Below are 26,857 nucleotides of genomic sequence, written 5' to 3' on the forward strand. Positions count from 1 at the left end.
CAAATTTCCCTGGTTGCACTCAGCTGCCATGGAAATGGAATTCAGTGACCCACACCTGGCTCTTTGGAGCTACACTTAGGAATGGTCCCAGTCATTCCTTGTCCACCATCCGGCATGCAGGGGACCTTCCAAAATGATATTCTCTCCCTCTCAGCTTTTACATTTTGTGCAATTGGGTGGAAATGCAATTTCAGTTTATTCACTCTGATATTTTGTTCAATATCTAACCTTTTTTTGACCTGCATTTTCAAGAAAACCTACTGAATGTGGAAGTCCTTCTTGGGACTTCTACCTTTCTTATTAATTTTTCCAACTGTTGCATTTTCTGGGTTGGAGGCTGGTGGTCTGATGTATGCTTGTATGCTGTGCATGGGGGGGAGGAGGGTGGCATTTCCTATTTTTTACTGCTGCCCCCCTGTCCCTCCCCAGAGCCACCAGACCCTCCAGAACTGGAGATCCGAGAAGTGAAAGCCCGCAGTATGAATTTACGGTGGACTCAGAGGTTTGATGGCAACAGCATCATCACAGGCTTTGATATTGAGTACAAGAATAAGTCTGGTGAGCAGAAATAATGATGTTCTGGGTGGAAACAGGAATTGGAAAACATCTTGCTTAAGATTCATGCATTTTTTTTAAAAAAAGTTATTTATTACTACAGGTTGTCCTCGACTTACAACAATTCATTTAGTGGCCATTCCAAGTTACAACAGCACTGAAAAAAGTGATTTAAGACCGTTTTTCACACTTTTGACCATTGCAGTCATCTGAACAAAATCCAAATGCTTGGCAACTGGCATGTATTTACAACGGTTGCAGTCTCCCGGGGTCACATGATCACTTGTGATCTTCTGACAAGCAAAGTCAATAGAGAAGCCAGATTCATTTAACAACCATGTTACTAACTTAACAACTGCAATGATTCACTTAACAACTCTGGCAAGGAAGGTTGTAAAATGAGGCAAAACTCACTTAATAAATGTTTCACTTAGCAATAGAATTCTGAGCTCAATTGTGGTCATAAGTTGAGGACTACCTGTTCTGAGAAAATGGGAGAAATTCAACTTGAATAGAAGGTTGGCTTGGATGATCTCAAATGATGCTGCAAAACGCAGTGCCAGGAAAAAAGGGGTTTCGGGGCAAGAAGTTGTGCTCCAGCATTGCAGGTCCTTGTAGATGCATTGAGGACCCCATGTCAAGTATGTTTGGTCAGCTTGTTGTGAATCCATCTGCTGGTGATGCTGTCTATCCCACATTTTTGTTGTTGTTGTTGTTAAATGCTTTACTGGCCTAAGTAAACTATGTCCATAGCATTTCCCTGATTCACTAATGTAGTCACTTTGTTAAAAAAGGCAATAATTGTCTGGCATAATCTGTTTTTAACAAGCCCCTATTGGCTTCTGGTAATCACTTTGCTCATTTCTAAGTTTTCGTAGATCCACTGCTTGAATATCTTCTTCCAAGATTTTCCCAGGTATTATTGTCAGGCTGATTGGCCTCTAGTTTCCTAGATTCACTTTTTTTTTTCCTTTTTGAAGATTGGAATCACATGAGTTCTTTTCCAGTCCTCTGGCAGTTCCTTGGTTCTCCAGGAGCTTTGAAAGATTTTGCTCAGTGGTTCCGAGATCACTTCTGCCAGTTTCTTCAGAACTTTGGGATGCAATCCATTTGGCCTGGCAATTTGAACTCATCCATATTGCATAAGGGATGTCTTACCATTTTCTTGCCTATTTTGACTTGTATTCCTACTCTGCCGTCTACTGTACTGCTTTTGATAGGTAGGACAGAGGCAAAAACTGATTAGGCAGTTCCATTTTCTCCCTGTTATCCATCACTTCCTTGCCATCTTCTCCCATTAGTGAACTGATCATTTTCTTGACTTTTTTCTTGTTTCTTCCATGTTGAAAAAGGGGGCACGATGGTTCAGTTAGCTGGAAAGTTGATAGTCCGGTTTTGAGACCTGAGTGCCATGCAATGGGGTGAGCTACCGTTCCTGCTCACCTAGCAGTTTGAAAGCATGCAAATGCAAGTAGATAATAAGTACCACTTTGGTGGGAAGGTAACAGAGTTCTGTGCATCTTTGGTGTATAGCCATGCTGGCCACATCACCACGAAAAATATCTTTGGACAACCCTGGCTTCCCCAGCCAAGAAATAGATGAGCACCATGTCCTAGAGTCAGACACGACTGGACAGGGAAACCTATACCTTTACAAGTTAAAAAAATCTATTTTATTATTTATTTATCATTCTTTGCACAGTCAGCCAGATGTTCAGACTGGATTTGGCATTTTTATCCACCTATCCGGTCCTTCGCAAGGATCTGGGATAGGCCAAAGTGGATGTTTGATGGTGTTACAGATATCATTGCAGGATGTCAGCTGTTCTGAGTAAATTATGATGAATTTGTTAATGCTCATGGTGTTCAAGTTGTTTTGGGATTGCACCCAAGGCCTATTGATACCAACTTTGCTTTTGCCACAGTTATTCCATTTCTATTTGCAGGCCTTCATATTTCGTTAGCTTCCCATTTCTTTATTCTGCTATCTCCAGGTGCTGTCACATCCACTATCCAGATGGTTTTTGTCCTTCTTATGGACAATTGTTAAGTCAGGCATGTTGTGTGTCAGATGCCTGTCTGTTTAAATTCTAAAGTTCCAGAGCACTTTAGTTTCTTCATTTTCTATTACTTTATTTTATCATCCCACCAGTTCTTGTTTGCAGGCATAGGGCATTACTTGCAAATCTTCCAATGCACCAGTGTTGGTATTTTGTCATGCCATTGTTTGTAGTCAATCTGTGCAATCTTCTGGCAGCAACTAACCAGGTGGTCCATTGTTTCTTCAGCTTCTTTGCAGAGGCAGCACTTTCTACCTGTTGCTATGTTCTCAATTCTGGCTGTGCATGCATTTGTTCTTAAGGCTTGTGCAGCCAGAATTAGCCCCTCTTTCTTCAACTTCCTTGTTCTTAGCCATTGCCATGTCTTATTGTTGCCTGTTTTGCCTACTATTTTTTTAATGAAGCGGCCACACGATGCTTTGTCTTTCCATGCTTCTTTTCTATTCTTCCATTTGGTCTTTCTTGCAGGCCAGTCTGGTCTCTTCAGTACTACTTGGTAAGCCTTCCTGATATACTCGTTTCACTGCATCTTCTTCACTGTCCTTCAGAGATTCTTCCAGTGCCCTTTTTTCTTCTTCAACTGTTTGGTGTACTTGCAACATTCCATGCTCACTTATTTTCCTTGGTAAGTAAAGTCTGTCAACACCTAATGTGTGAACAAAGGGCATGATTCATTGCCATTATTTTTCTGGCCTTTCTATCCAGGGCCTTTGGTTCTGCTTGAGTCCAGTCTACTATTCCAGCTGTGTATCTAATGACAGGAATTACCTAGATGTTAATTGCCGTGATAGTATTTCCTCCACTGAGTTTGGACTTTACGATCTTCTTTACTCTAATGGTGTTATTTATGTTTAACCTTCTTCTTTATTTCAATGTGGTTGATGTTGTGAGCTTGAAGGATGCCCAGGTATTTGTAGTCTTCATCCAAATTCTTGATTTACTTTCATAGGGCCTTATAGATTCCTTCAGTTTTCACTATTTTTCACCATTTGATGGTAAGCATGGTACATTTGTCCATTCCAAATTCCATTGCAGTTTCGTGGTTGAATATATGGACAGTGCTGAGCAGGGATTCTATTTCAGGTGGTGTTTTTCCTTACAGCTTCAGCTCATCCACGTAAAAGAGGTGGAAGAGCCTGGTAGAGGTTTTTGATGTTTGATAGCCATGACTATTTGTTATTTATTTATAAATACATTTATTATTCATTGGTTGATATTATTTAACTTTTCAGCGCAACTACTTTGGCTGACTTGTTACTCTATCTTAACCTCCAGCCTCTGAGGAGCATATAATTTTAGAGATGCGAGCAGAAAGCTCAAAAGTAAAGCTTCTTGACATCCTTCCCCATCTTCCCAATTATTTGTGGTTTCAAAGAATTTATGACACGCAACTGTGTTTGAAACTCTGGATCAACAAATAATCCCTCAGCCGTTCTGTTTATTTCCAGATTCCTGGGATTTTAAGCAATCTACCCGGAACATCTCTCCCTCCATTAACCAGGCCAATATTGTGGATCTTCACCCGGCCTCTGTATATAGCATCCGCATGTTTTCATTCAACAAGATTGGCCGCAGTGAGCCAAGCAAGGACCTGACCATCAGCACGGAGGAAGCAGGTGCCCATCTGCCTCAGGGCTGTATCCACAAGATAATTTATGAAACAAATTGGGTGATGGACAAAGTGTGAGAAAGAGGAAGTCATGAAGGTTCAGAACACATAATTGATGTCTGTGCTTAAGACCCATATCTTCTTTACCCCCCACCCTTTTTCTGCCCAAGAGTCTGTTGTCCTCACTTAAAAGTCTTGGCTCCATAGACAAGATGTGTGTGTGTGTGTGTGTGTGTGTGTGTGTGTGTATGTGGAATGCTTAAGCCTCTATGGCAACAATGTGTGTGTGAGTGCACATGTCCTTGTCAGATTGGCAGAAGTCCTTGTTCCTTGGGGCAAAAGCCATTTGCTTGTTTTCTTGGGTTGGTCCTGTCAGGAAGCTCCCTTCATGAGCTGAGTGGTGGGCCAACTGGGCTAATCTGTTCTTCAGAAAGAACTGGACATGGCTTCCTTTAAAAGTTTGCCTAGTATGTTGCACAATGAAAACATTGGTTTAGTGGAATTTATCTGATGAAATGCCTCGTATCAAAATAAACAGGTCTGTCTTCTAAAATGCCACAGAATAATTATTTTTCAGTATAATTTATAGCATTCTCTGAGGTTCATCCTTTAAACTGAAGAACTTTGTTGGTTTTCCAGTTGCTCTGTTGATTGCTGTCTTCACTACTGGCCTTTCTCTCCCCACTCTACTCCCTTCCCAGTAAGCTAAAGCAACTGCTGCCACCTCTGAAGTTTGTGGAACAGATCCTAAATCCATTCCACTAGGCCTGGTTCCCTTGGCATTTCAGAGGCATGAGCCATGGGCATGCAAAGCCACTGTCAGAAACGCATCACATTCAGGCGCTTCTTTTTGCTACCTTTCAAGAACTTGGAACAAAGAAAGAAATTGTCTGTCCAATGTGTAATGTGACTTCCACTCTTTCAGCTCCTGATGGTCCCCCGCTGGATGTCACCTTGCAGCCAATGACATCCCAAAGCATCCAGGTCACCTGGAAGGCAAGTATGCGTGTTCCATGCTTGAATGAGGGCTGGGATCAGTGGTGCTTCTTATTTATTTGAACTACGAAAATAACAGCTCATGACCAGACATGGTCCGTTGGCTGATGTGGTGCAGAAGGTGCTCTTGTCCTTTTCCCAGGAAACATGTTTGTGAAGGCTGGCCCTGGCCCTGCTCCTGTTTTGGAGCTCTGGGCTTTCACACCCGAGGCAATCAGAAAGGAATGAAATAGTGATGCAGCCCAGAGGGGGGCAATGTGCGGGAGACCCTGTGGCTCTAATATTTAGCCCACCAGCTTTTGCTGCTGGCTTGTCATGTGCCAAAGTTCGTGGGGGTCACTATAGAGCCTCTGTTTCAGTTCTGCTGAACTGAAGAGCACTTACAAGAAGGCATTTGACTCCTTGGCACGTGATTGGATAATCAAATGCCTGGAAATAATAACAGTAGAAACATCAGAAGCTTTGTGCAAAGATCAACGGCACAATGAAAGACATGGTTGCTGGTCAATTATGATAGACTGGGAGAAGTTAATATCAAGAGAGGAGTCTTTCAAGGAGACTCACTATCACCAATATTATTTGTCATTGCACTGATTCCTCTTTGAACAATACTGAACAAATTAGGCCATGGCTATCAAACATCAAAAACCTCTACCAGGCTCTTCCACCTCTTTTACGTGGATGAGCTGAAGCTGTAAGGAAAACCATCACCTGAAATAGAATCCCTGCTCAGCACTGTCCAAATATACAACCATGAAACTGCAATGGAATTTGGAATGGACAAATGTACCATGCTTACCATCAAATGGGGAAACATAATGAAAGCTGAAGGAATCCATAAGGCCCTATGAAAGTAAAATCAAGAATCTGGATGAAGACTACAAATACCTGGGCATCCTTCAAGCTCACAACATCAACCACATTGAAGTAAAGAAGAAGGTTAAACATAAATAACACCATTAGAGTGAAGAAGATCTTAAAGTCCAAACTCAGTGGAGGAAATACTATCACGGCAATTAACATCTAGGTAATTCCTGTCATTAGATACACAGCTGGAATAGTAGACTGGACTTAAGCAGAACCAAAGGCCCTGGATAGAAAGGCCAGAAAAATAATGGCAATGAATCATGCCCTTTGTTCACACATTAGGTGTTGACAGACTTTACTTACCAAGGAAAATAAGTGAGCATGGAATGTTGCAAGTACACCAAACAGCTGAAGAAGAAAAAAGGGCACTGGAAGAATCTTTGAAGGACAGTGAAGAAGATGCAGTGAAACAGGAAGATGCAGTATATCAGGAAGGCTTACCAAGTAGTACTGAAGAGACCAGACTGGCCTGCAAGAAAGACCAAATGAAGAATAGAAAAGAGACAATGCAAATATTACATGGCCACTACTTTAAAAAATTAGCGGGCAAAGCATGTAATAATAAGACAATGGCTTATTACTGGCAATGGCTAAGAACAGGAAAGTTGAAGAAAGAGTCAAAGGAGATAATTCTGGCTGTTCAAGACTAAGCCTTAAGAACAAATGCATGCACAGCCAGAATTGAGAAGACAGCAACAGATTGCCTCTGCAAAGAAGCCGAAGAAACTGGACCACCTAGTTAGCTGCTGCAAAAAGATCATGCAGACCGAGTGCAAACAACGGCATGGCACAGTATCAATATTACAAGATCTGCAAGAAATGCCATTTGTCTGCAAGCAAGAACTGGTTGGATCACGAAATAGAAAAAGTAATAAAACGTAAAAATAGTGATCTGGGACTTTAGAATTCAAACAGACAAGCATCTGCTATAAAACAATCCAAACTTTACAATTGTTGATAAGAAGACAAAAAAGTTTGGATAGAGGACATGGCGGTATCTAGACACAGCAGAAGAGAAGAGAAAGAACTGGAGAAAAATCACAAAACATAAAGACCTGCAAATACAAGTAAAAAAACTGGTAAAAGAAAGCAAAGCACCAATATATGTTTTAGGTGTAATCCCAAAATATCCGGAGCGCCACTTGAACACCACTGGCATTGACAAAATCCCCATCAGTCAATTGCAAAGGCAGCTTCCCTAACCCTAACATTTAACACAGGGGTCCCCAGCCCCAGGCTGTGGCCCACTACTGGGCCTTCAGCCATTTGGAATCGGGCTGCGGAAGTGATGGGTGAGCATGCATGTGCACATCCCCACTTGTGTGAGCAACAGGTAAGTACGTGCGTGCATGGTCCATTGGTGTGAGAGGTGTGTGTATGTGCCTGCTGTGCATACAAATGGAACTGTGTGCGCACGTTTGCCCATGGCTTGCATGGAACCATTCCCTCTCCCCCCCCCCCCACTGCTGGTCCACAAAGCCAGAAACGTTGGGGAACTCTGCTTTAACACCCTCAAACAACATCTGCCTACCCCAGGTTCTTGGGAGGACTTGATGGATAAAAATGCTAAATCCAATCTAAACATCTGACTGACTATGTGATCCACCATAATAATAATTCATTAAATTTATATGCCACCTGACTCTCAGTGCCCAACTCCCAGTGACTCTTTTTGAAAATAGATTTAAAAAAAAAAAATATTTTTTTTTTTTAAAATACTGAGGAGAGAACTTTATTTGCAGAAAGTCCTTCATTTGAACGACTGGGTTAAATATCTGAGACAGGGGCTTCCTTCTTGGCCTGCAAGGAACTCGCACACTATCTTAAGAGGAAGGTAAAAACAAGAGTGCTCTTAGCTCGTACTGAAACAAGCTGGCCTTCTTGATGGAGATCTTCATCTCGGAGCCCTTCCTTCCCAAGATGCTGGCAGAGTGCTGGAGAGGTCTTCCACCTGCCCACTTTTTCTGTTGTGTCCTTTTTTTTGGATCTGTACCAATAGGAAGACCAACTCTTCTGCCTTTCTCTATTGCCGGCTGGGATCCTGTCATCCAGAGCATGTGAATGTAAGGAGGGCAGGCTACATTGAAGGCCTGGTAGACTCTTGGGCCATTTGAACATGCCTGCGTATCCGTCAGTTGAAACTGGGGTGGGAATATAGACAGTTAACATTTAGGTGGTTGGGTAGGGGAATTACCCCCCTCTCTCACCCTGAACTTGCCTGCCAAGCTCTGACTTTTCCCTGAACTCTCTTCTCTATTTTTACTCCTCTTCTTTAAACGCCCATCTCCATCTCATAGGCCCCAAAGAAAGAACTCCAGAATGGGGTTATCCGAGGCTACCAGATTGGCTATCGGGAGAACAGCCCAGGAAGCAGTGGGCAATATAGCATTGTGGAGATGAAGGCCACGGGGGACAGTGAAGTCTATACCCTTGACAACCTGAAGAAATTTGCCCAGTATGGTGTGGTGGTGCAGGCCTTTAACCGGGCAGGCACCGGCCCCTCGTCCAGTGAAATCAATGCCACCACGCTGGAGGATGGTAAGTCTTCGCAATTTCTTGGCTGTTCAGCAGCTCTTGCATTTTATTTCAGTCCAGCCAGGCTTTCCTGCAAGATGGTACCCCTCCACCCAAAGCTGCTACTATCTTCCCAAAGGCAGCCCTTTTTCTGTTTTCCATACATAAGCTGACTTGTTTGTTTCATCATCAGAGGCAAAGGTAATTGTTAGGAGAAGCATGTGGGCTCCCCAGTTGGGTTTTATTGTGCTCTGGGCATTTTTGGGTTCTGGGTGCCTGCAAATACTGTAGGTGGCAATTTCTCTGTGGGAGCTGAAATAAATGATAGTCACCATTCTGTAGTGGTCACCATTAGGACAAGTGTGTGAGTGGGAGAGAGCAAGCTTTCCCTTCCCTTTTCAAGACTGGCACAAGATAAAATTCCTGACCTGGGATGCCTCGTCCCTCTCCCCAGTGTTAGTGTGACATCTGGAGGTGAAAGGGCCTGCACAGGCTGCCAGTCTGATTTTGCTGATTACAGGTGCCCTGTGCTCCTCCTTACCCCAAGGGCATCCTGGGCCATGAATGCCACTCTGATGAGTGCCTGAAGTGTGCCATCCTTCAGCATCCCAGTCTGGACTGGCGAGGGTAACTTGAGTCTCTCCGGGGCTCCCTCGTGCAGCTGCCACCCCGTCTCCAGAGCTCTCCACCAATAATTCCTTGTGCAGAATGCAACAGGTGGCCTTGCCAAGGAGCAGCCCTGTTGTGTGTGCAACAGCCCTGTTTCCTCTGCGGATTTTTCACAGGTTTTCATAAGGGAGAGATCAGCACTTGGAAAACAAAATAAAAGTTTCTTCCTTATTGGTTCAGCAGTTTTTCATACTTAATTAAGGTCCTCATTAGCCTGTCAAAGCAGGATCATTTCTTGCCTAGATTAGCACTCCTCCTGGGGTATTCCAGGGCCCCTGTTTTAGCAATAGTGTTATTTCCCATAATTATATTACCTTCATTTTCTTCAAATGGACTCTCTATTAGTTTATAACACCAGCCCCTAATTACACCATGCATTCAGCTTTACACGTAAATAAACTGAAACAATCATCCTTTTCCGAGTGGATCATTAGGATGATATATCGTCATTTAAATGCTCATAAAAATTAGAGATCTCTCTTTGGGGGCAGCGGGCTCTCATTACCTCTACCCCAATCACTCGCTAAGTCTTTCCTTCTTCAAGCAACTGCACAGCCTTGTGGGTCTAGTGGAAAATGCCACGGCAGAAACCTCATCCTGGGACCCTGGGGAGCATGGATGGACTGGCAAATTAATCTGCCCACCTGTTTGAAGGAACAGCCAAGGTGCTGTGGCAACCAGGGGCATCCCTTTTAATGCATTTTCCTGTTCAGTTCCTAGCCAGCCCCCTGAAAATGTGAGGGCGTTGTCCATCACCTCCGATGTGGCCGTCATCTCATGGTCTGAACCCCCTCGGAGCACTCTCAATGGCATCTTGAAGGGCTACCGTGTCATCTTCTGGTCTCTCTACATGGATGGTGGTGAGTTGGGAGCAATGTGCTCATTGCCTCATTTATTTCATTTTCACTAATTGAATTTAGTGTAGCATCATATCTAGAGGGCAGAAGGCTGTTTTTCCTCCACCAACACATCAGATCTTCAGATGGTTCATGTCAGAAATGATGTTCTTCCTACCTTCCAACTGGATACTGGAGGCCAAGCTGGTGCTGCCTGTCACTCAGCGGCTCTCACATCACTGCAGGATAAGGGAATTCAACTCCACTCTCCTTTGGGAACCTCTTGCAATTGTTTGCCTTCTTCTAGTAGCTGGCTCTTGCTGTGTTTGGCACAATGGCCCCAGTGCACTTTCTCAGGAATTCCTGGAGATTGCAATGCTCCCTGAACCTTTCTCCCGCTCAGTGCAAGCAAATAACAGAAGCAGTCACTTGGACTGTGACAGAGAGCAAATTCCCTTTCTGAGCCCCACAGCCTCCCTCAGTTGAGTTTCTGGCAAGTGAATCAGGCTCTGGGCAGGAGGTCCTGGGGTGTGTGGGAGGGTCTAAGTGGCCAGTGGTTCTCAATATAGGCCACAGGGGTCCCTCAGGCCATACCATATTATTATGGAGGTACAGTAACTTTCTGAGGTGGCCTCATCCTCACATAAATATTGAAATTTATTACTGTTTTACCTGATATGATATAGATTAGAGTAATAAACAGTACAGGTAGTAAATTACCTTTTGTTTCCAGAGAACAGTGACTGTGAGGTAGGTGTGTGTGTGTGTGTGTGTGTGTGTGTCTGTGTCATACAGGTAAACGAGGCTCACAAGGGGGCCCAAAAACTTTAGAGCAGCTTCTTCTTTCTTTGCTCCAACATGTAATGCAGACTTACTACTTTTGGGGATTCTATGGGCTGGATTATTAGGGGGCCTTTTAGGCTGTAGCAACAATTCTTTGCCTGTGTGCGTGAGAGCCCACGGGAGTGAGTGTGTGCTTCCTTCCACAGAATGTGGCTGGCCCTTGAAAGGCTTCCTCCACTGTTTTCGGGGACCTTCCCGTGCTGAACCTTGTGTCCTGGGGGGTGGAGGTGGGGGGAAGCAAGCTGAAGATGGCAGGGCGGCATCTCTATGACAGGGGTTGCAGGGACACTGCTGCTGAGCTGGGTTCTGGCTTTGTCCATGTGCTGGATAGACAGTGGCTGCTCTGGCCCATTTTTGGGCCTTGGGGCAGCCGCCAGCCAGATCCCCAGGCTGCTTTCTCCATACCTGTCCTGGAGACTTGCTGGGCAAATCGAGCCACGGCAGGCTGAGTCAGGAGGCTGCGGAGGGTAGTGGGAGCCTTGCCTGCCTCTGCACGGGGTGTTCTTGCTTCCTGAACAGAATGGGGGGAGATGCAGAATGTCACCACCACTCGGGAGCGAGCAGAGCTGCGCGGCATGGAGAAGTTCACCAACTACAGCGTGCAAGTCCTGGCCTACACCCAGGCAGGGGATGGGGTCCGCAGCAACGTCCTCCACATCCAGACCAAGGAAGACAGTGAGTGCCTATGAAGCAGGGTGGAGTGAGAGTGGGGGCATCCGTTCCTTGCCTGTGCTCTCCCACAGCATCTGTATGGGGTGGGGGATCTGTCCTCTTTGGAGTGTGGATGATTCTGCTTTGCTATGGCTCCATGGGGCCCACTCTGGGGGGATTGGGACTTTGCTCTTCCTCTTTTTCTCCCTCCCTCTGGAGTTGGGGAAACAAGAGTTTTTCACCCCACGTAACCCAGTTATGTGGCCTGGTCTACCATCTCAGGGCAGCCCAAATCGCTGCAGTTCCTGGGCCTGGACCTCTGGTCTCTCTCCTGGGAGGAGACAGAGTGTCTTTTGGACCACAGGACAGAGTCAGGGGCTGCAGGGTGTTAGAGGCCCTCGAGAAGCCAGAGGGCCAGAAAGCTTGGAAGGAGGAGGCAGTACAGAGACCTACAGAGTCCATACGGGGAAAGCAACCCATTGAAGGATCAGAAAAGGCCCTCTGGAGCACATGCTGACTTTGGCCAGCCTGCCTTTTGGGCCCATCCCCGGGCACGAAAGGGGCGCTTCACCTGGGTTGCACTCTAGCGCTTCAGGGGAGGGGAAGTGTAGAGGTCAGATAAGTGCAGCCAGAAGGAACTGGGGTTTCTTTCTAGCTATGACATGATTTGAACGGTGGGCTGGATTGGCACTGGGGACACTCAGGTAAAGCCCACCTGGACAGCAGCATTTCCAGGTGTGGGCTGGCCAGCTGATCCCTTCCAATAGCCTTCCACATGTGACAAGAGAGCGTTTTGCTGGAGCCCCATTTCCTTGAATCCTTGCTCTGCTTCAGAGGTGGGTTTCAGCAGGTTCTGACCAGTTCTGGAGAACCGGTAGTGGAACTTTTCAGCAGTTCGGAGAACCGGTAGTAAAAATTCTGACTGGTCCCGCCCCCATCTATTCTCTGCCTTCAGAGTCCCAGCTGATTGGAAGGAAATGGGGATTTTGCAGTAACTTTCCCCTGGAGTGGGGTGGGAATGGAGATTTTATAGTATCTTTCCCCTGCCACGCCCACCAAGCCACGCCCACCAAGCCACACCCACAGAACCAGTAGTAAAAATTTTTGAAACCTACCACTGCTCTGCTTGTCTCGGTTGGACAAGAATCTGCTGGAGACAGAATCCTTGTCCAGCTGGGCTGAGAGTAGGCTGCTGCCAGGACATTCCCTCTAATGGCAGAAGCTGCTGTAAAGGGAGAGACTGTTGTCCTGCCAATGAGACCTTTGCTGGTTGGCACAACTCGGGTATAAAAGAAGAGCGCTGTCCCCCCCTCCGGCAGGGTTCTGCCATGAGTTGTGCTCCTTCGCTCCTGCGACGGCATGGCTGCAGTGCGGCCTACCTAGAGAGGCCAGGGCTGCAGGGAGGCAGGGGTGGGTTCTACTTACCTTTACTACCGGTTCGCAACAGGGCTGCACACGCACGCTCACTTTGCTCGCTCACTCTTCTGCACATGCACAGAACCATTTTGATGGCGTCGGGGTCAGTGGGCGGAGCCTCCCGCTGGTTTTTCTCCCGGTTCTATAGAACCGGTGCGAACCGGGGGCAATCTACCACTGGAGGGAGGCCTTGAGAATCATGCCTCTTCTTTCCTCTTGCAGTTCCTGGTCCTCCTGCCGGGATCAAAGCGGTGCCTTCCTCTGCCAGCAGCGTCGTGGTGTCTTGGCTGCCACCTTCAAAACCTAATGGAGTTATCCGGAAGTATACCATTTTCTGCTCCAGCCCAGGCTCTGGCCAGCCGGTGAGCAGCTGTGATGGGGTTTCTGGGAGAGTGGGCATGCTGTAGTTGCCTGGCCACTGAAACAGCGGGTGCCAAGCACTGTCGGTCCCCTGGGCTGGCCTTGGGCATCTTTGCTCTGGGGATCCTCAGCCCGGGTTGTAATCAGGAACTGCCAGAAGCAGCCCTCAATTTGGTGGATCATCTCAGGCTATTTTGGACACCAGGATGGGGTAGGAAAGAACAATATGATAATGGGTCAAACCTTTCTCTCATTGGGTTTTCTCTCCCTCCCTCCCCCCTCCTGCTATTGTTTCTCTTTTACCATATCCCATAGCTTATAGGCTGACAAATGTATCACTGCTTATTTTACAAAGCAGAAATAGATTTAAATGGCCAGCATTAATTTGTTAATTCAACTTAAATCCTGCCTAGTGGCTAACCCCAATAATGCACAAATCTATATTTAAAGCACAAGGCATTTAGCAACACACCAGTAAAAGTCAAGGATAAATGGCATTCATTAATGCCATTTAATGTAAGAGTTAAAACTTTGTCAAAATCACCTACTTGAGATACTCCTTTTCCAGTGGGGAGGGGGAAGCATCAAGTGCTGACTTCACCTGCTGCAGCGGGCAGGCCCTTCCCTGATGGAGAAAATCCCATCCCTCAGGTCAGTCCGAGCAGGAGGGTGCTGAAAGGCTCTGGAGAGAAAAAAGTTCTTCCCTTCCTGCGCCACAGGGTGGCTGCCCTTTGGTCTAGACTGGCCATACACATCTCTTACTTTGACAGCTGCAGGAGGTAGGATCAGTTAGGATGGCCTGTCCTAGGCCAGTATGGATCTTGTTGATTTTCAAGCCTGCTTTGCAAATTTCCCAGTGAATTGGCAGACAATTTGACCTCCTGCTTAATTGAAGCATGATTACTTCCATGTCCTTATTGCAACAGCAGTCAGTTAAGGTTATCTCAACTGGGTTGGGTTGGAAGAAGTACCTTCAAGCCACGATGACCTGTTTTGGTTAGTCACATTGCAGATAAAGTCACTCATAGCTTCTTGAGCTGGGCAATGACCAATGAGATGCAGAAATCCGTGCCTTGCAAAATCCTGTGGGATTCATTTGAACTATGAACCCCAAGAAAGTTGACAGGGTTTTCTGTGGGATGGACTCTGTCACATGTAGGCTAGCTCCTTGTCTCTCCTGGCTTTTCAGAGTTGCCAGGAGCAGATGATATGAGGAACTGGACGACAAATGCCTTTTTGAAAGTGGGAATGGTATTGCCATGAAATGAGCATCTGCTTCCATCTCAAACTTGCCCTTCTTTGGGAAGATTATAGTGAAGGTGTTGGGACCCTGGGATGAAGTGGCTATGGATTCTAATTGAGCTTGGGATGCTCCATATAAAAGGGCTGTGAAGATGGCCTTCTCCTGTAGAGATTTCAAGGCAGCTGTCCTGATAACACCGGTTTCAAGTTTGATTTATTGCAATATGAGAGCTGACATATGATGGCTGTGACCCATCTTGTAATAAACAAGCAAGCAAGCAAGCAAGCAAACAAACAAACAAACAAACAAACAAACAAACAAATAAATAAATAAATAAATAAATAAATAAATAAATAAATAACAGAAGTATCATCTACAGAACAGGCTGCTGCCCCTCTGGTCATTTGCTACTTGTGGTCCATGCAGAACACGGACTCCTTTATTCCATCTACTGCAGTTGCACCAGTGGCAGCAGCAACATGGAAATGGATGCAGCCCAGATCTTAGTTGGCCCCCAAAGCTTCCTGGGAACATTCAGGCTCTGTTAGGTTGCGAAGGAGGGCGGGGACAACATTTGCTTATCAAGATCGCTTTCTGCAGTTCATTTTAACATCTGAGGCCTTCGTTTCCAGGGCAACATAATCTTTTCATCAAAGCAACTGGTGAAGCTGCTGGGATCTGATATTGTTTCCTTGGCATCTTGTCAAGGCTGCCATTTGGCATAAAATTATGCATGCAATGTAATATTTATGCTTGCATATTTAAACACTGGTTAGATTTAAGTATTCTGCTGTGGATCTATCAGTCCATGTTCCAAGCATGCCAAACCAAAACTGTTTGGGCGCAGGGGTGAGGTATTTGTCTGCCAGTCAGGCTTGGCATTGGCCTTGATGGAGCTTCCGAGGCAGCTGCATGTGCCCATGAGTGGCAGCCTAGAATCTGGAATGCAAGACTTCCCCAGGGAGGAGGAGGAGGAGGAGGAGGAGGAGGAGGAGGAGGAGGAGGAGGAGGAGGAGGAGGAGGAGGAGGAGGAGGAGGAGGAGGAGGAGGAGAGAGCCTGCTTTCCTCCTGACCCCAGAGAGGAGCCCAGATGCTGAGGACCTGAGAGCTTTGGGGTGGCTGGCCGGCCTGCTTGCCTGGTTCCACAGAGATGTGCCTCAGGCCACAGTTTAAAAGTGGTCCAGCCAGGCAGCTTGGATGCTCCATCAACCCAACAATCGGTGGAAGTCCCAGCAGCCTGAAGCCTTCCTTGAACAGGCATTTCCTCTGCTTGCCCCAGATCCATCTTGCAGGAGTCAGAAGCAATGCATGCCGGGAGTTGTGAGTTGTATAATAGGACGACAAACACACAAGTAGGCACCATCTGCTAGCTCTAGGGCAATAATGTAAGCCTTGTGTTCTGATGGCCCAAGAGACAGGGTGAGGTCCAGCCTCGGAGCTGAGGTCTGAGATATTTCCCCCTTTAGCTTCTTAAACGGCAGAGATTGGGGCTTTATAAAAGAGCCCAAGTTAGAGGTGAAAAGTGAAGTTGCTCCTATTTTTTGCTTAAAACAGAAACAGGAATCCAAAAGTGTGTAGCTTGAAGAAATGGAGAGCAAATAATAAACTTGGTCCATTGGAGGAAGAAAAACCTATCTGCACAAATGTATGAGCTCTTGTAGAAGTTGAGGAAAGCGCTTAGGGAAAAGCCTTTCTCCTAAGACCAGAAAGCAGGGGAGTTGCTGAGATTTGGACAGACCAAGAAGAAAGTGAGGGCCCTAAGCCTGAGATAGGCAAATTTAGCAATGGCTCAGGGGTTGCTAATGCTGCCTCCAGGGATACAGGCCTGTGGGGAGCAGCTCTTCGGGTAGGTGGGCTCCCGAGAGGCCTCCGCTGGGCAAGCAGGAAAGCAGTCTGATCCAGCTGCAGGCCTGTTCTCCTTCGGTTCTTCTGCAGGCTCCCAGCGAGTATGAAACAAGCCCGGAGCAGCTGTTCTATCGCATCGCACACCTGAACCGCGGGCAACAGTACCTGCTCTGGGTTGCTGCTGTCACTTCCGCAGGGCGGGGCAACATGAGCGAGAAAGTCACCATTGAGCCTGCTGGAAAAGGTTTGCAAGCGGAACAGGGAGCGCCTGGCAGCTCGGCTGCCGTGGACCCCCCACCATGTCACCCTCCCCTTCTTTTGCAGCTCCAGCCAAGATCATCTCATTTGGGGGCACAGTTACGACCCCGTGGATGAAAGATGTGCGACTGCCATGCAGTTCAGTGGGGGATCCTCTCCCAGCTGTGAAGTGGACTAAAGACAGGTTTTTTTTTAACCAAAGGGGAGGGGGGGCTTGGAAGGTCTCTGGCCAGACTCTGCCTTTCTCATGTTCAGGTCTTCTTTTGCAGTGATGATTCAGCTATTCCAGTCATTTTGGATGGTCATCGCCAGATCCAGTCCAATGGCACCCTGATTCTGCGCTCTGTGAAAGCAGAGGACTCAGGCTATTACACTTGTACTGCCACAAATACCTGGGGATTCGATACCATCATTGTCAACTTGCTGGTGCAAGGTGAACCATTAGAAGGAATCCCCCCGCCCCCCAGGAGGGAGCTTTGTCTTTAGGACAGGGAAGCTGGACAGCTCATAGCCCAAAAGACTTCCTAACTTCCCTGCCCCGGAGTGCCGGGTGAGAAGGAAGCTGACCCAAATGCCTTTCCCTTTCAGTCCCTCCAGACCAGCCCCGGCTGATGGTGTCCAAGACTTCAGCTTCATCTATCACCTTGGCCTGGATCCCTGGTGACAATGGTGGCAGCTCCATCCGAGGCAAGTTGCAGGGAGGGTTGCTGTGCTTGCTGGATAGATGGAGGAAGCTTGACTGTTCCTGGATGTCTCCTCAACTTTGTCTCCCCTTCCTTCTCTGGGTTTCGGCCTTGTGCAGGTTGTGCTCTTGGTCTTCTGGGTGCAACTGCCTCATGTTGCTGGGGCCAAAGATTTACCAAGGGAGGCTGATATTGGGTGAAGGCATTCTTTTGACGAGCACTAAATGGCTCCTTGGCTCTGTGAAAGATTCCTCAGAGCTTCATCTGAGGGTTGTTGTTTTTTTGGTGTGTGTTTGTGTAGGGGGGAGGGGGGAGGGAGAGGGAGGGAGGGAGGGAGAGAGAGAAAAGATGGGAAAAGCTCCGAACAGTTCCAACTGCAGCTTATTTAGGAAAGCCAGGGAAGATCAGGCCATTCCTTCTTACCTGTGCTCAGTTTTCTTGTGCCTCCCCAACCAGCTTGTTTAGGGAGGAGGAGGAACATCCTATCCTCCATTTTTATTTCACAACAGGGCTTTAGTTTGTTAGAGTTGAAAGGTAGCAGCTGGTGCAAGATCACCCTGGAATCAGTGAAAATTCCAAGAGGCATTTCCCCGGTCTCAGCCTGATTCCTGGCGTGAAGCTGTGTGTCAGTGCTTCTTTATCCACTTCAATGCCCTCAGGGAAACAATGGCAGCCCCAGAAGGAGGGAGGGAGGGAAGGAAGGGAGTTTTCACATTGCAATTAATTAAACACATGGAAATAATTACAAGGCAGCCTCCCTAGCCAGCAGCATTTGCTCGATGTGTTTCCTTTTAATTGAAACAGCCAGAAGTGCTGCGGTGCAACTGATGGGGGTAGAATCCCCTGCCTGGACTGCTTTATTGTTTGGTTGGGGGCAGTGGGGGAGTATGGCTTCCAAGAGGAGCAAGCTGACGAGCAGCAAGAAAGCCAGAAAAAGGATGGGCACGGAGCAGCATAACTGCAGGAGCCCAAGAGGCTGTTTTCTACTTCATGGCGCATGTGGGGGGAATAGGTGGGAGCACGTCCCCAACTGCCTGAATGGATCCTTACCTCTCTCTCTGGCACAAGCACACAAGCGCAGGACCCACACCTCTCCTTGATGACATGCATAGGTGGGCCCTGAAACAGCTTGCACCTTTTTGTTTGATGGTGCGTTTTGTAACTCTGATTAGCTTTGCTTAAGTGAGCTCTGAATTTGCCTTTTGCAAAGGGAAGATGGCTGTCTAGAAGGCTGGGCATCCAATGGAAGATTTGCCATGTCTTCCTTTGGAGAAGACACCTGGCTCTCCCAGGCGTTGGGGGAGGCTTCAGGGACTTAAGCCTGAGCTGCTGGCATGAACTGGGGGGGCGAGGAGATGGCAGGGGCTCCTGCCGCATGGACTCCCTTCTCTCACTTGCTGCCTTTGCTGCACCCCTGCAGGCTTTGTGCTCCAGTACTCAGTGGATAATAGTGAGGAGTGGAAGGACGTGTTAATTGCTTCCGCAGAGCGCTCCTTCAAGCTGGGCAGCCTGAAATGCGGGACCTGGTACAAGGTGAAGCTGGCAGCCAAGAACAGCGTTGGAGCTGGTCGTATCAGTGAGATCATTGAGGCCAAGACCCACGGCAGAGGTGACTGGGGCCTGGGGAGGCAGCAGCCGGGAGTGTGTAGCTGGGAGGAAGGACGGAAGGAAGGGAGCCTTGCAGAGTGGAAGTTGGGATTTGTCCAGAGGAAGACTGAGAGGCTTTCTTAGAGTTCACTAGGAAGGAAAGACTTCAGAGAGGGAAATTGTGGTTCTTGCACACTTTTAACAAGTGGTGCATAACAATGCCATGCATTCCGATGTTCTCCTGGCTAGAGCTCATCTGAAAAAGGAAAGGCCTCTTGTGGCAGTATTTCACCCTGGCCTCCTAAGGGATTCGTTTTAAACAAGGCAGACAAGTTTATTATAATGGTTTGCAGCCAGCACCAATGGTTTTGAAGATTTGCCAATTTCAGGAATGCCAGAGACAAGTGCATCACCTGAAGCCTAATTGAAATATTACACTCATCGAGTCGATTGCAAGCTTGGTGGTGTTCTTAGCTGGACCATTTAGAATCAAAGCCTTCTTGTAAATCTTCTTGTATTAAGAAGATCTCCTAATGAATGCTCCTTATGGAAGAATCATGAACACTTTTCCCTTTAATTTTTGCCATGAGGTTGTATGTAGAAAAAAAATTGTGTTGCTTTTCCCAAACCAAGTTCAAATTTGTGCACCACAATAGAGTAAAGGAGGTTGTTGCAAATACATATAATAGCAGTATGTTAAAATGTTTGAATATTTCTTGGTTAAAGTATAGAAACTAGAAAGTATAATAGTATGCCACACGTGTCACATGCTTAAAAGTTATGCCTTCACGTTACACATTACTCTGCAGTTCTCTTGTCAGCCTTTTTCACACATGCTTTGCCCCTTCCTTCCTCTCAGGTCAGAGATATGGAGCTGCTTTGGGCCTGGGGGGGGGGGGGAGGAATGACAGTGGGGGAAGGTTTCTAGCCTGGTGCCTTAACTATATAGCAAACTGATTCTCCATGTACATGTGTACAATTATAATATAAACTCAGAAGTCACTGATATCTGACAATTGCAATGTAAGCATTTAAGATTATTTCCCTTGGGGGGAGGATTGAAATTAGAAAAGGCATTTAGATAGGCCCCTCTCTTTCTCTCCCCCCCACCCCCATTTTTCCTTTTTTTCTGGAGATATTTTGAACATTTCTGAACTTCAATTACTAATGATTTAAAATTAATTTTTATATAGCTAGAAACCAACATGGATGTTGTGCAGCCTGCAACTCAACAAATATTAATTCAATCTTTTTTGGCGGGAGGAGAGAAATTAATTAACCCCTTTTTTAGAGTGGGGAGGGAGGTGATCCTTTGTGAGGAAGGGCCTCTGGTGTTCCATTGGGTGTATCTCTGCAGCAGGTCAGCTGCCACTGCACAGCTGGGAAAGGGCAGCTGTCTTGAGGAGCCTGGCCAAAGGGAGCCCCAGCCCAGACTGGCAGATAGCTCGTGGAGAGCACCTTGGGTGCTCTGGGTTTTATAGTGCCTAAATTGATGATGAAAAAGAAACTTAATGTGTACTCTACATTTTATTGATTAGCGGGTTAGGCAGTACACTTTAAGGGAACATAGGTCATTAAAGAAACCCTTGAGGCCACTTTCCAAAACCCGGCAAACTGCTCTATTTCATTCTATTCTATCCTATCAAAACTCACCTTCCTCTTCCTTCTTGTAGAACCATCTTTCAATAAGGACCAACATCTGTTCACCCACATCAACTCCACCCATGCCAGACTGAGTCTGCAAGGCTGGAACAATGGGGGCTGCCCCATTGTAGCAATTGTCCTGGAGTTCCGACCCAAAAGCACCTGGGTTTGGCAGAGTCTGCGGGCTAATTATTCCAGTGAAGTCTTTCTGACTGACCTGCACGAAGCCACTTGGTATGAACTGCGCATGAAAGCATGCAACAGTGCCGGCTGTGGCAATGAAACCCTGCAGTTCGCCACCCTGGACTACGATGGCAGTGAGTATGGATTGGCTGGGGGATGTTAGAAGCCCCAGTTGCCTGTGGGTTGGGCTTTTTCAGGGGGTGCACAGCTTGTGCTTTGACGTGTCTTCTGCACAGGCACCATTCCACCTATTAAGTCTGCGCAAGGGGAAGGAGATGATGTCAAGAAGCTTTTCACCATCGCTTGCCCTGTCATCTTGGCCACACTTGGCGTTGCGTTGCTGTTTGTTGTTCGAAAGAAGCGGAAGGAAAAGCGCCTGAAGCGTTTGCGAGGTGAACGCTTGATTCTTGGGAATCCCTTTACAACAACCAGGAGAGAAACCCCAGGGTCAGATGAGCCCAAGCAGGCGTCACCCTGGCTTTCCCCTCTAGATGATTCGGTCCCTGTAGCTGCCTATGTAGGTGGGTTGGGGGCAGAAAGGTGGATGCTGCAGGATAGGACCCTCGTTAGAGCTGGCAGTATGGATAGTCCTTGACCTACAACCACAGTTGGGACTGGACTGAAATATTCTTGGTTAACATTGCACCCATTAAGTGAGGCTTTCCAGGACCGCGCCTGGTTTTACAGCCTCTTTTGCTGCATTCGTTAGGGAGCATCACATGGTCATGATTTGCAACCTTCCCTGCCAGCTTCCCCACTGACTTTGCTTGTCTGAAGCTGGCTGGGACGGACACCAATGGCAGGACGGGAGGCTGCAACTGTCAGTTGCCAAGCCCCCAAATTGCAGCCGGGTGACAATAGGGATGCTGAGACGGTCGTAAGTGCAAGTACTGGTCATAAGTCACTTTTCCAATGCTGTCATCACTGAAGGAATGCTGACAAATTGAGACTACCTGCACGGGCTGCACTCCTCTTTGTTTCTCTGTGAACTTGGGGCCCCGAGGAAACTATTTCTGGAGTCTCTTTCCTTTAGCCTTAGCTCCCCATAGAGAGGACCCACCCTCCAGGCTAGAGTGCCCACGGTGACCTCTCGGCCTGATTCGAGCTGCACAGGAGCAGCTGCTTCTGCTGCCTCCATTCAGGCGTCTCTGCTCTTTCCCTTGCAGATGCCAAGAGTTTGGCTGAAATGCTCATCAGGTGGGTAACCACATTCAAATCTTGTTGGTTTAGCATTTTGATGCAGGGTGGATACAGATGACCTCAAGTCCCAAATGCTCTCCTCCTTCTTCTCCTTCACAGTAAGAATAATCGTAGCTTTGATACGCCCGTGAAGGGTCCTCCGCAAGGCCCTCGGCTGCACATCGACATCCCCCGGGTTCAGCTGCTCATTGAGGACAAGGAGGGAATCAAGCAGATCGGTGAGCGGCTTCGCTTCACCTACTAGTTCAGGGAACTGGCCTTGTCCTCAGAGCTGCCTCCTTTGCATTTTGCCCTCATCCAATTACTCTCCCTGGGTCTGGGAATGGGATTGCTCCTCTGTCCTAGGTGCACTCCGGGTTCTCCCCTTCCCAGCATCAACTGGATTGAATGGTGTTTTGGGACTCCTGGCAAGCATTTTGGGCATGGCCAATTGCAGGTGCCGGCCTTCCTCTCCACCCCCAATGAGGTTCTAAGTGCATAAAGGGTCACCCTCCAATTCTGTGGTTTTCTCTTGCAGGAGGGGTCGAGGGGGGGGGGCTATCGCTTTATAGCAATCCCAGGATGGGAGGTCATTATCCAAATTTATTTCCCATAGGAGATGACAAAGCAACAGTCCCAGTCTCTGACCCAGAATTCAACCAGACTGTTAATCCGCAGACCTTCTGCACAGGGGTATCGCTACACCACCCAGCACTGATCCAGAATACGGGGCCTTTGATTGATATGTCTGACATCCGCCCTGGCACAAGTAAGCCTTGCAGATAATCCTCCACTCCGGCCCCACAGGAAAAAAAATCAGAGGCCTTTGCCCAAGTAGAGCATACCTCTGAAGGCATGGAGGGAGGGAAGAGATCTCTGGGGGACTCTTGACCCTACTTGTAGCCAAATTCTCCGTCTCTAGGTAAGGTTGGGTTTCTCACAGCAACCAGCTCTGATAAAAGAGGCTTTGAATCATGTGGCTATGTTCATCTATACTGATAGTGCTGGAACAGTGAGGTTGTGAGAACTTGACCATTTATGCCTTTAGCTGCAAAATAAATGCACTGTGGTTTGGCACGTGACCAGACTATAGTCTGCTTTTAGTGATTTCAGGTCTTGCCTCCCCAAAATTTAGAGGGATCGAATGAACACTGGTCTGTCTGGCCCTTCTCTGCCCTCTGATGATCCTATACAGCCTGCATGCCAGTGCCTGCTTTATCTCCCGTGTGCTTTGCTCAATCAGGTGGCACACCAGTCAGCCCCATAGCTGCCCCTCTCCTGCCTGACTGGTTCATCTCCTCCAGCTGCTCAGCACTTACCTGTCCCTCATCTTGTCAGGGTTCCTGCCCTCGTACAGCAATGATTTTGTGTTCTGCTTGCTGCTTTGGTCAGAGAATGGGCTTTCTAGGTTCAGGCCAAGTCCATGTCTTGATCCGTGTCATGCTCCATCTCATATGCTGCATGTGACATATTCAGTACCTGGAATGTTGTATACATCCCACCATGACTATATGCAAAGGGGAGGGGGGAATGATCTACAAGTACAAAAAATCATTTTAGATACAAGGCATCACCAACATAAAAATGAAGCTATCAGTGAGAAACTACAGCATGAGGCAGATTTCAGCCTAGCCTTGTAAGGTCCAACCTACACAGTTCTCATTTCTCATTCCAAAGTCAGAAACAGCAGCCATCTTCTTTTGCAGATCCTGTTTCAAGGAAAAGTGTGAAATCTACACACAGTGCCCGGAACAGATACTCCAGCCAATGGACTCTCACCAAGTGCCAGGCCTCCACGCCAGCACGGACTCTGGCCTCTGACTGGAGAGCGGTTGGCTCCCAGCATGGCATCACAGTGACTGAAAGTGACAGTTTCAGTGCTAGTTTGTCCCAGGACACAGGTGAGTTGAGTCACAAAGCCCAGCCTTTCAAACCCAGCTGCAGTTTGTTGTGTCCTGCCACCCCAGAACTTTCAAGAGCTAAAAACTGAGGCTCACTCTTCTTTCCCCATATTTTGCAGAGATTTTATTTGGTTATTATAATTTATATGCATACCGAGAAACTAGATTCTTAAATGGTTCTACAAAATAGCACATTCAATTAAAAACAACAACAATTATAACATAAACTGGACTAATTCTACCAATAGCTACCGCCCCCTTTCATACATCATCACAACAAGGAATGTTACTCAGTGTCTATTATACATTAAAATATCCAGATCTAAGTAGCTCTTCTGAACACTAGCAGCTTGTTGATCTGAATTCGGGGGCAGGATCAGGAGAGGGGCAGCAAAGAAAAAGTCATCCATCCTTCATGGTGCCTTATTCTTGGGTTGAAAGGGTACCCTTTCTGTTGGAGATTAGTGAACAAATAGAAGCTTCTGGGAGAGTTCATTGCAGGAATTAAGTCAAGAGGTGATAAAGAAATAAGTAGCTGTGAACAGATACTTATAATCCAGGAAGTGCTGTAACTAGCATGCGAGATAGAGTTGCACAAAAACTCTCCTAGCCACAGCAGCCTTCTGGTCCTTGAGCAGTTGTTGCAAATCCAAGAGGACCCCCTTATTTCTGAAGCTTTTCGGGTTTAGGGAGCACGACCCTGTCCAGAAGAAAAGATGGGATACCACTGGCTTCCAATGTCACATCTACTCATGTCTTGTCAGGATTGAGCTTGAGTCTGTTTATTTCTGCCCAGATCTTCAAAGACTCTGAGATAACACTTCCACCACATCTTCTCTTTGGCTTTGGAGTCAGAAAGTGCAGGAACTGGCTTCTCGCATCCCCGGCTGTTTCAGCTTAGTAAAGGAGAGTTGGAGTGCCATCAACTGTCTTGCTGGTTGTCCTGGCAGGGCTTGCATTGTCTCCCTCTTGTTCCCACAGACAAAGGCCGAAACAGCATGGTGTCCACAGAGAGTGCCTCATCCACTTATGAAGAGTTGGCTCGGGCTTATGAACATGCCAAGTTAGAGGAGCAGCTGCAGCATGCCAAGTTTGAAATCACAGAGTGCTTCATTTCTGACAGCTCCTCTGACCAGATGACCACTGGCACCAATGAGAATGCTGACAGCATGACTTCCATGAGCACTCCCTCCGAGCCAGGCATCTGCCGTTTCACAGCCTCTCCTCCCAAACCACAGGACAGTGACCGTGGCAAGGGTGTAGCTGTGCCTATCCCTCACCGAGCAAATAAAAGTGAGCTATGATGCAGCTGCTGCCTTTTGGTGCCCCAAACGAAGAGCTCAGCCCCAAGTAACAATAGCAATTATGCTTGTATACTGCCCCGTAGCACTTATATATTGCCCCAGGCACCCTCTGGGTGGTTTACAATGTCAGCATCCTGCCCCAGCAATCTGGGTCCTCATTTTGCTGACCTCGGAAGGAGGGAAGACTGAGTCACTGTGCCCCCCAGGGCTCTTGATTGCAGCTCTTCATGAGGCAGTTCAGGACAACCTTCCCAGTGAAGTATTTGAATGAGCTTGGATAGTGGAATAGGATGTGCTCTGGGCAAGGAAGAGCTACACAACTTTCAAGTTAGGTAGCCAGAGCCAGTCTGAGAGGTTTATAAATGGGGATAATAAGGCTTGCCCCAGAGAGCTGGCATCTGGAGGGGATGCCGAGAGGGAGTGCTGGCACTTGCCAGTCATGGAATGGGCTGGATATTTAGGCTTCTTTCACCTGCTTTGCCTTTTCCCTGAAGGAGTTGCTTGTTTTCAGTGGACTGGATGAATTTTTCACTCTGGTCCTGTTGCACACCATTTGTCCTTGAGTAACCTTGGGGCTACTCCTGGCCCCGCTTTCAGCATCTCTGTTCACCCTCTTTCTGCCTTCTACAGGTGACTACTGCAACCTGCCTTTGTATATGAAATCTGAAACGTTCTTCCGCAAGCCAGACCTTCAAGACCCTTGTCCTGTAGTGCCACCCCGGGAAGCCTCCATACGAAATCTGGCTCGGGCTTACCACACACAAGCCAGACACTTGACTTTAGATGCCAGCAGCAAAGCCTCGGCTGCGCCACACGCAACTGCAGCCACCACCTTACCTCAGAGAACTCTTGCCATGCCAGGCTCGGCTAGTGGTGCCCCTCCTGCTGCTTCCACTGCTGCTCCCGCCCCAGCCCCCGAACCTAGCCCGGGTCCTGTTGCTGAGCCACGCTTGCCTACGCATAGCAAGATTGGGGGGTCCAAAGACTCACTATTAGAAATGAGCACATCTGGCGTAGGGAGGCCACAGAAGCAGGGAACTGGTGCCTACTCGAAATCCTATACGCTGGTGTAGCAGTGGGTAGGAAGGACAGCCAAGATGTGGCTCTTTCTCCAAGTCATTTATACTGGAATTAAGTGGAGCTCTTGTACAGAATGGATTTTTTGTTTTTGTATAAATGAAACTATTTTTCTCTTCTCCAGAATTGGGGGGGAAGTCACGAGGGCTCCAAGCATTTGCAGGAACTTCTTTTATGGAAGAAGCCCTGCTCTCCTTTCGGTGTTGCGGAAGAGGGTGCTGAATTCTGATGGGCACATGCTCTTTCCCATCCTCTCATCGCCCTCATTACGCAGCCTGGTTTTTTTTTTGTTTTTTTTTAACCCTTTGGGACACTGCATGTTGTTTTAATGTTTGGTAAACCATGGGATTTGCTTCCAGTTGCATCTGCCTGTGTTAATACTTTTTTCTATTTAAAAAAAAAAAGCCAGCGCAGTGTGCAATAAAAGTTATGTTTCTATAACACCAGAGTCCTTTGTTTGGTGTAGGCTGATCTCCAAGAACCAACAGGAAGCTGCGATGCAGGTGGCAGTGAGAATAAATTCTGGAGTCCTAGTGCAGAGGCCCTGCAATTCAAACTCTGTTTTAACATGAATGAA

General features: G+C 47.3%; 1 protein-coding gene across 2 annotated transcripts in view; it reads left to right on the forward strand.

The window, feature by feature from the left end:
- The window catches only part of DSCAML1 (DS cell adhesion molecule like 1), an 88,109-nt gene extending 61,500 nt beyond the window's left edge, over window positions 1-26,609 (forward strand). Inside the window, exons 12-31 of one of the 2 annotated variants that reach the window (XM_070952570.1) lie at window positions 430-558; window positions 4,064-4,231; window positions 5,150-5,220; window positions 8,385-8,625; window positions 9,984-10,130; window positions 11,469-11,624; window positions 13,239-13,378; window positions 16,522-16,708; window positions 16,789-16,906; window positions 16,992-17,155; window positions 17,311-17,409; window positions 18,826-19,014; window positions 20,666-20,953; window positions 21,056-21,211; window positions 21,986-22,016; window positions 22,119-22,237; window positions 22,615-22,767; window positions 23,705-23,899; window positions 24,881-25,192; window positions 25,834-26,609. In XM_070952570.1, coding sequence (XP_070808671.1) covers window positions 430-558; window positions 4,064-4,231; window positions 5,150-5,220; window positions 8,385-8,625; window positions 9,984-10,130; window positions 11,469-11,624; window positions 13,239-13,378; window positions 16,522-16,708; window positions 16,789-16,906; window positions 16,992-17,155; window positions 17,311-17,409; window positions 18,826-19,014; window positions 20,666-20,953; window positions 21,056-21,211; window positions 21,986-22,016; window positions 22,119-22,237; window positions 22,615-22,767; window positions 23,705-23,899; window positions 24,881-25,192; window positions 25,834-26,276 — 3,506 coding nt within the window. In that variant the 3' untranslated portion in view covers window positions 26,277-26,609. The remainder of the gene's footprint in view (window positions 1-429; window positions 559-4,063; window positions 4,232-5,149; window positions 5,221-8,384; window positions 8,626-9,983; window positions 10,131-11,468; window positions 11,625-13,238; window positions 13,379-16,521; window positions 16,709-16,788; window positions 16,907-16,991; window positions 17,156-17,310; window positions 17,410-18,825; window positions 19,015-20,665; window positions 20,954-21,055; window positions 21,212-21,985; window positions 22,017-22,118; window positions 22,238-22,614; window positions 22,768-23,704; window positions 23,900-24,880; window positions 25,193-25,833) is intronic. The other variant, XM_070952571.1, reaches the window with a different exon arrangement.
- Window positions 26,610-26,857: the final 248 nt, after the last annotated feature.

The sequence above is a fragment of the Pituophis catenifer genome, unplaced genomic scaffold (genome assembly GCF_029215685.1).
Source record: "Pituophis catenifer annectens isolate HBS135680 unplaced genomic scaffold, rPitCat1.0.hap2 SCAF_12, whole genome shotgun sequence".
In the NCBI taxonomy this organism is placed as follows: Eukaryota; Metazoa; Chordata; class Lepidosauria; order Squamata; family Colubridae; genus Pituophis; species Pituophis catenifer.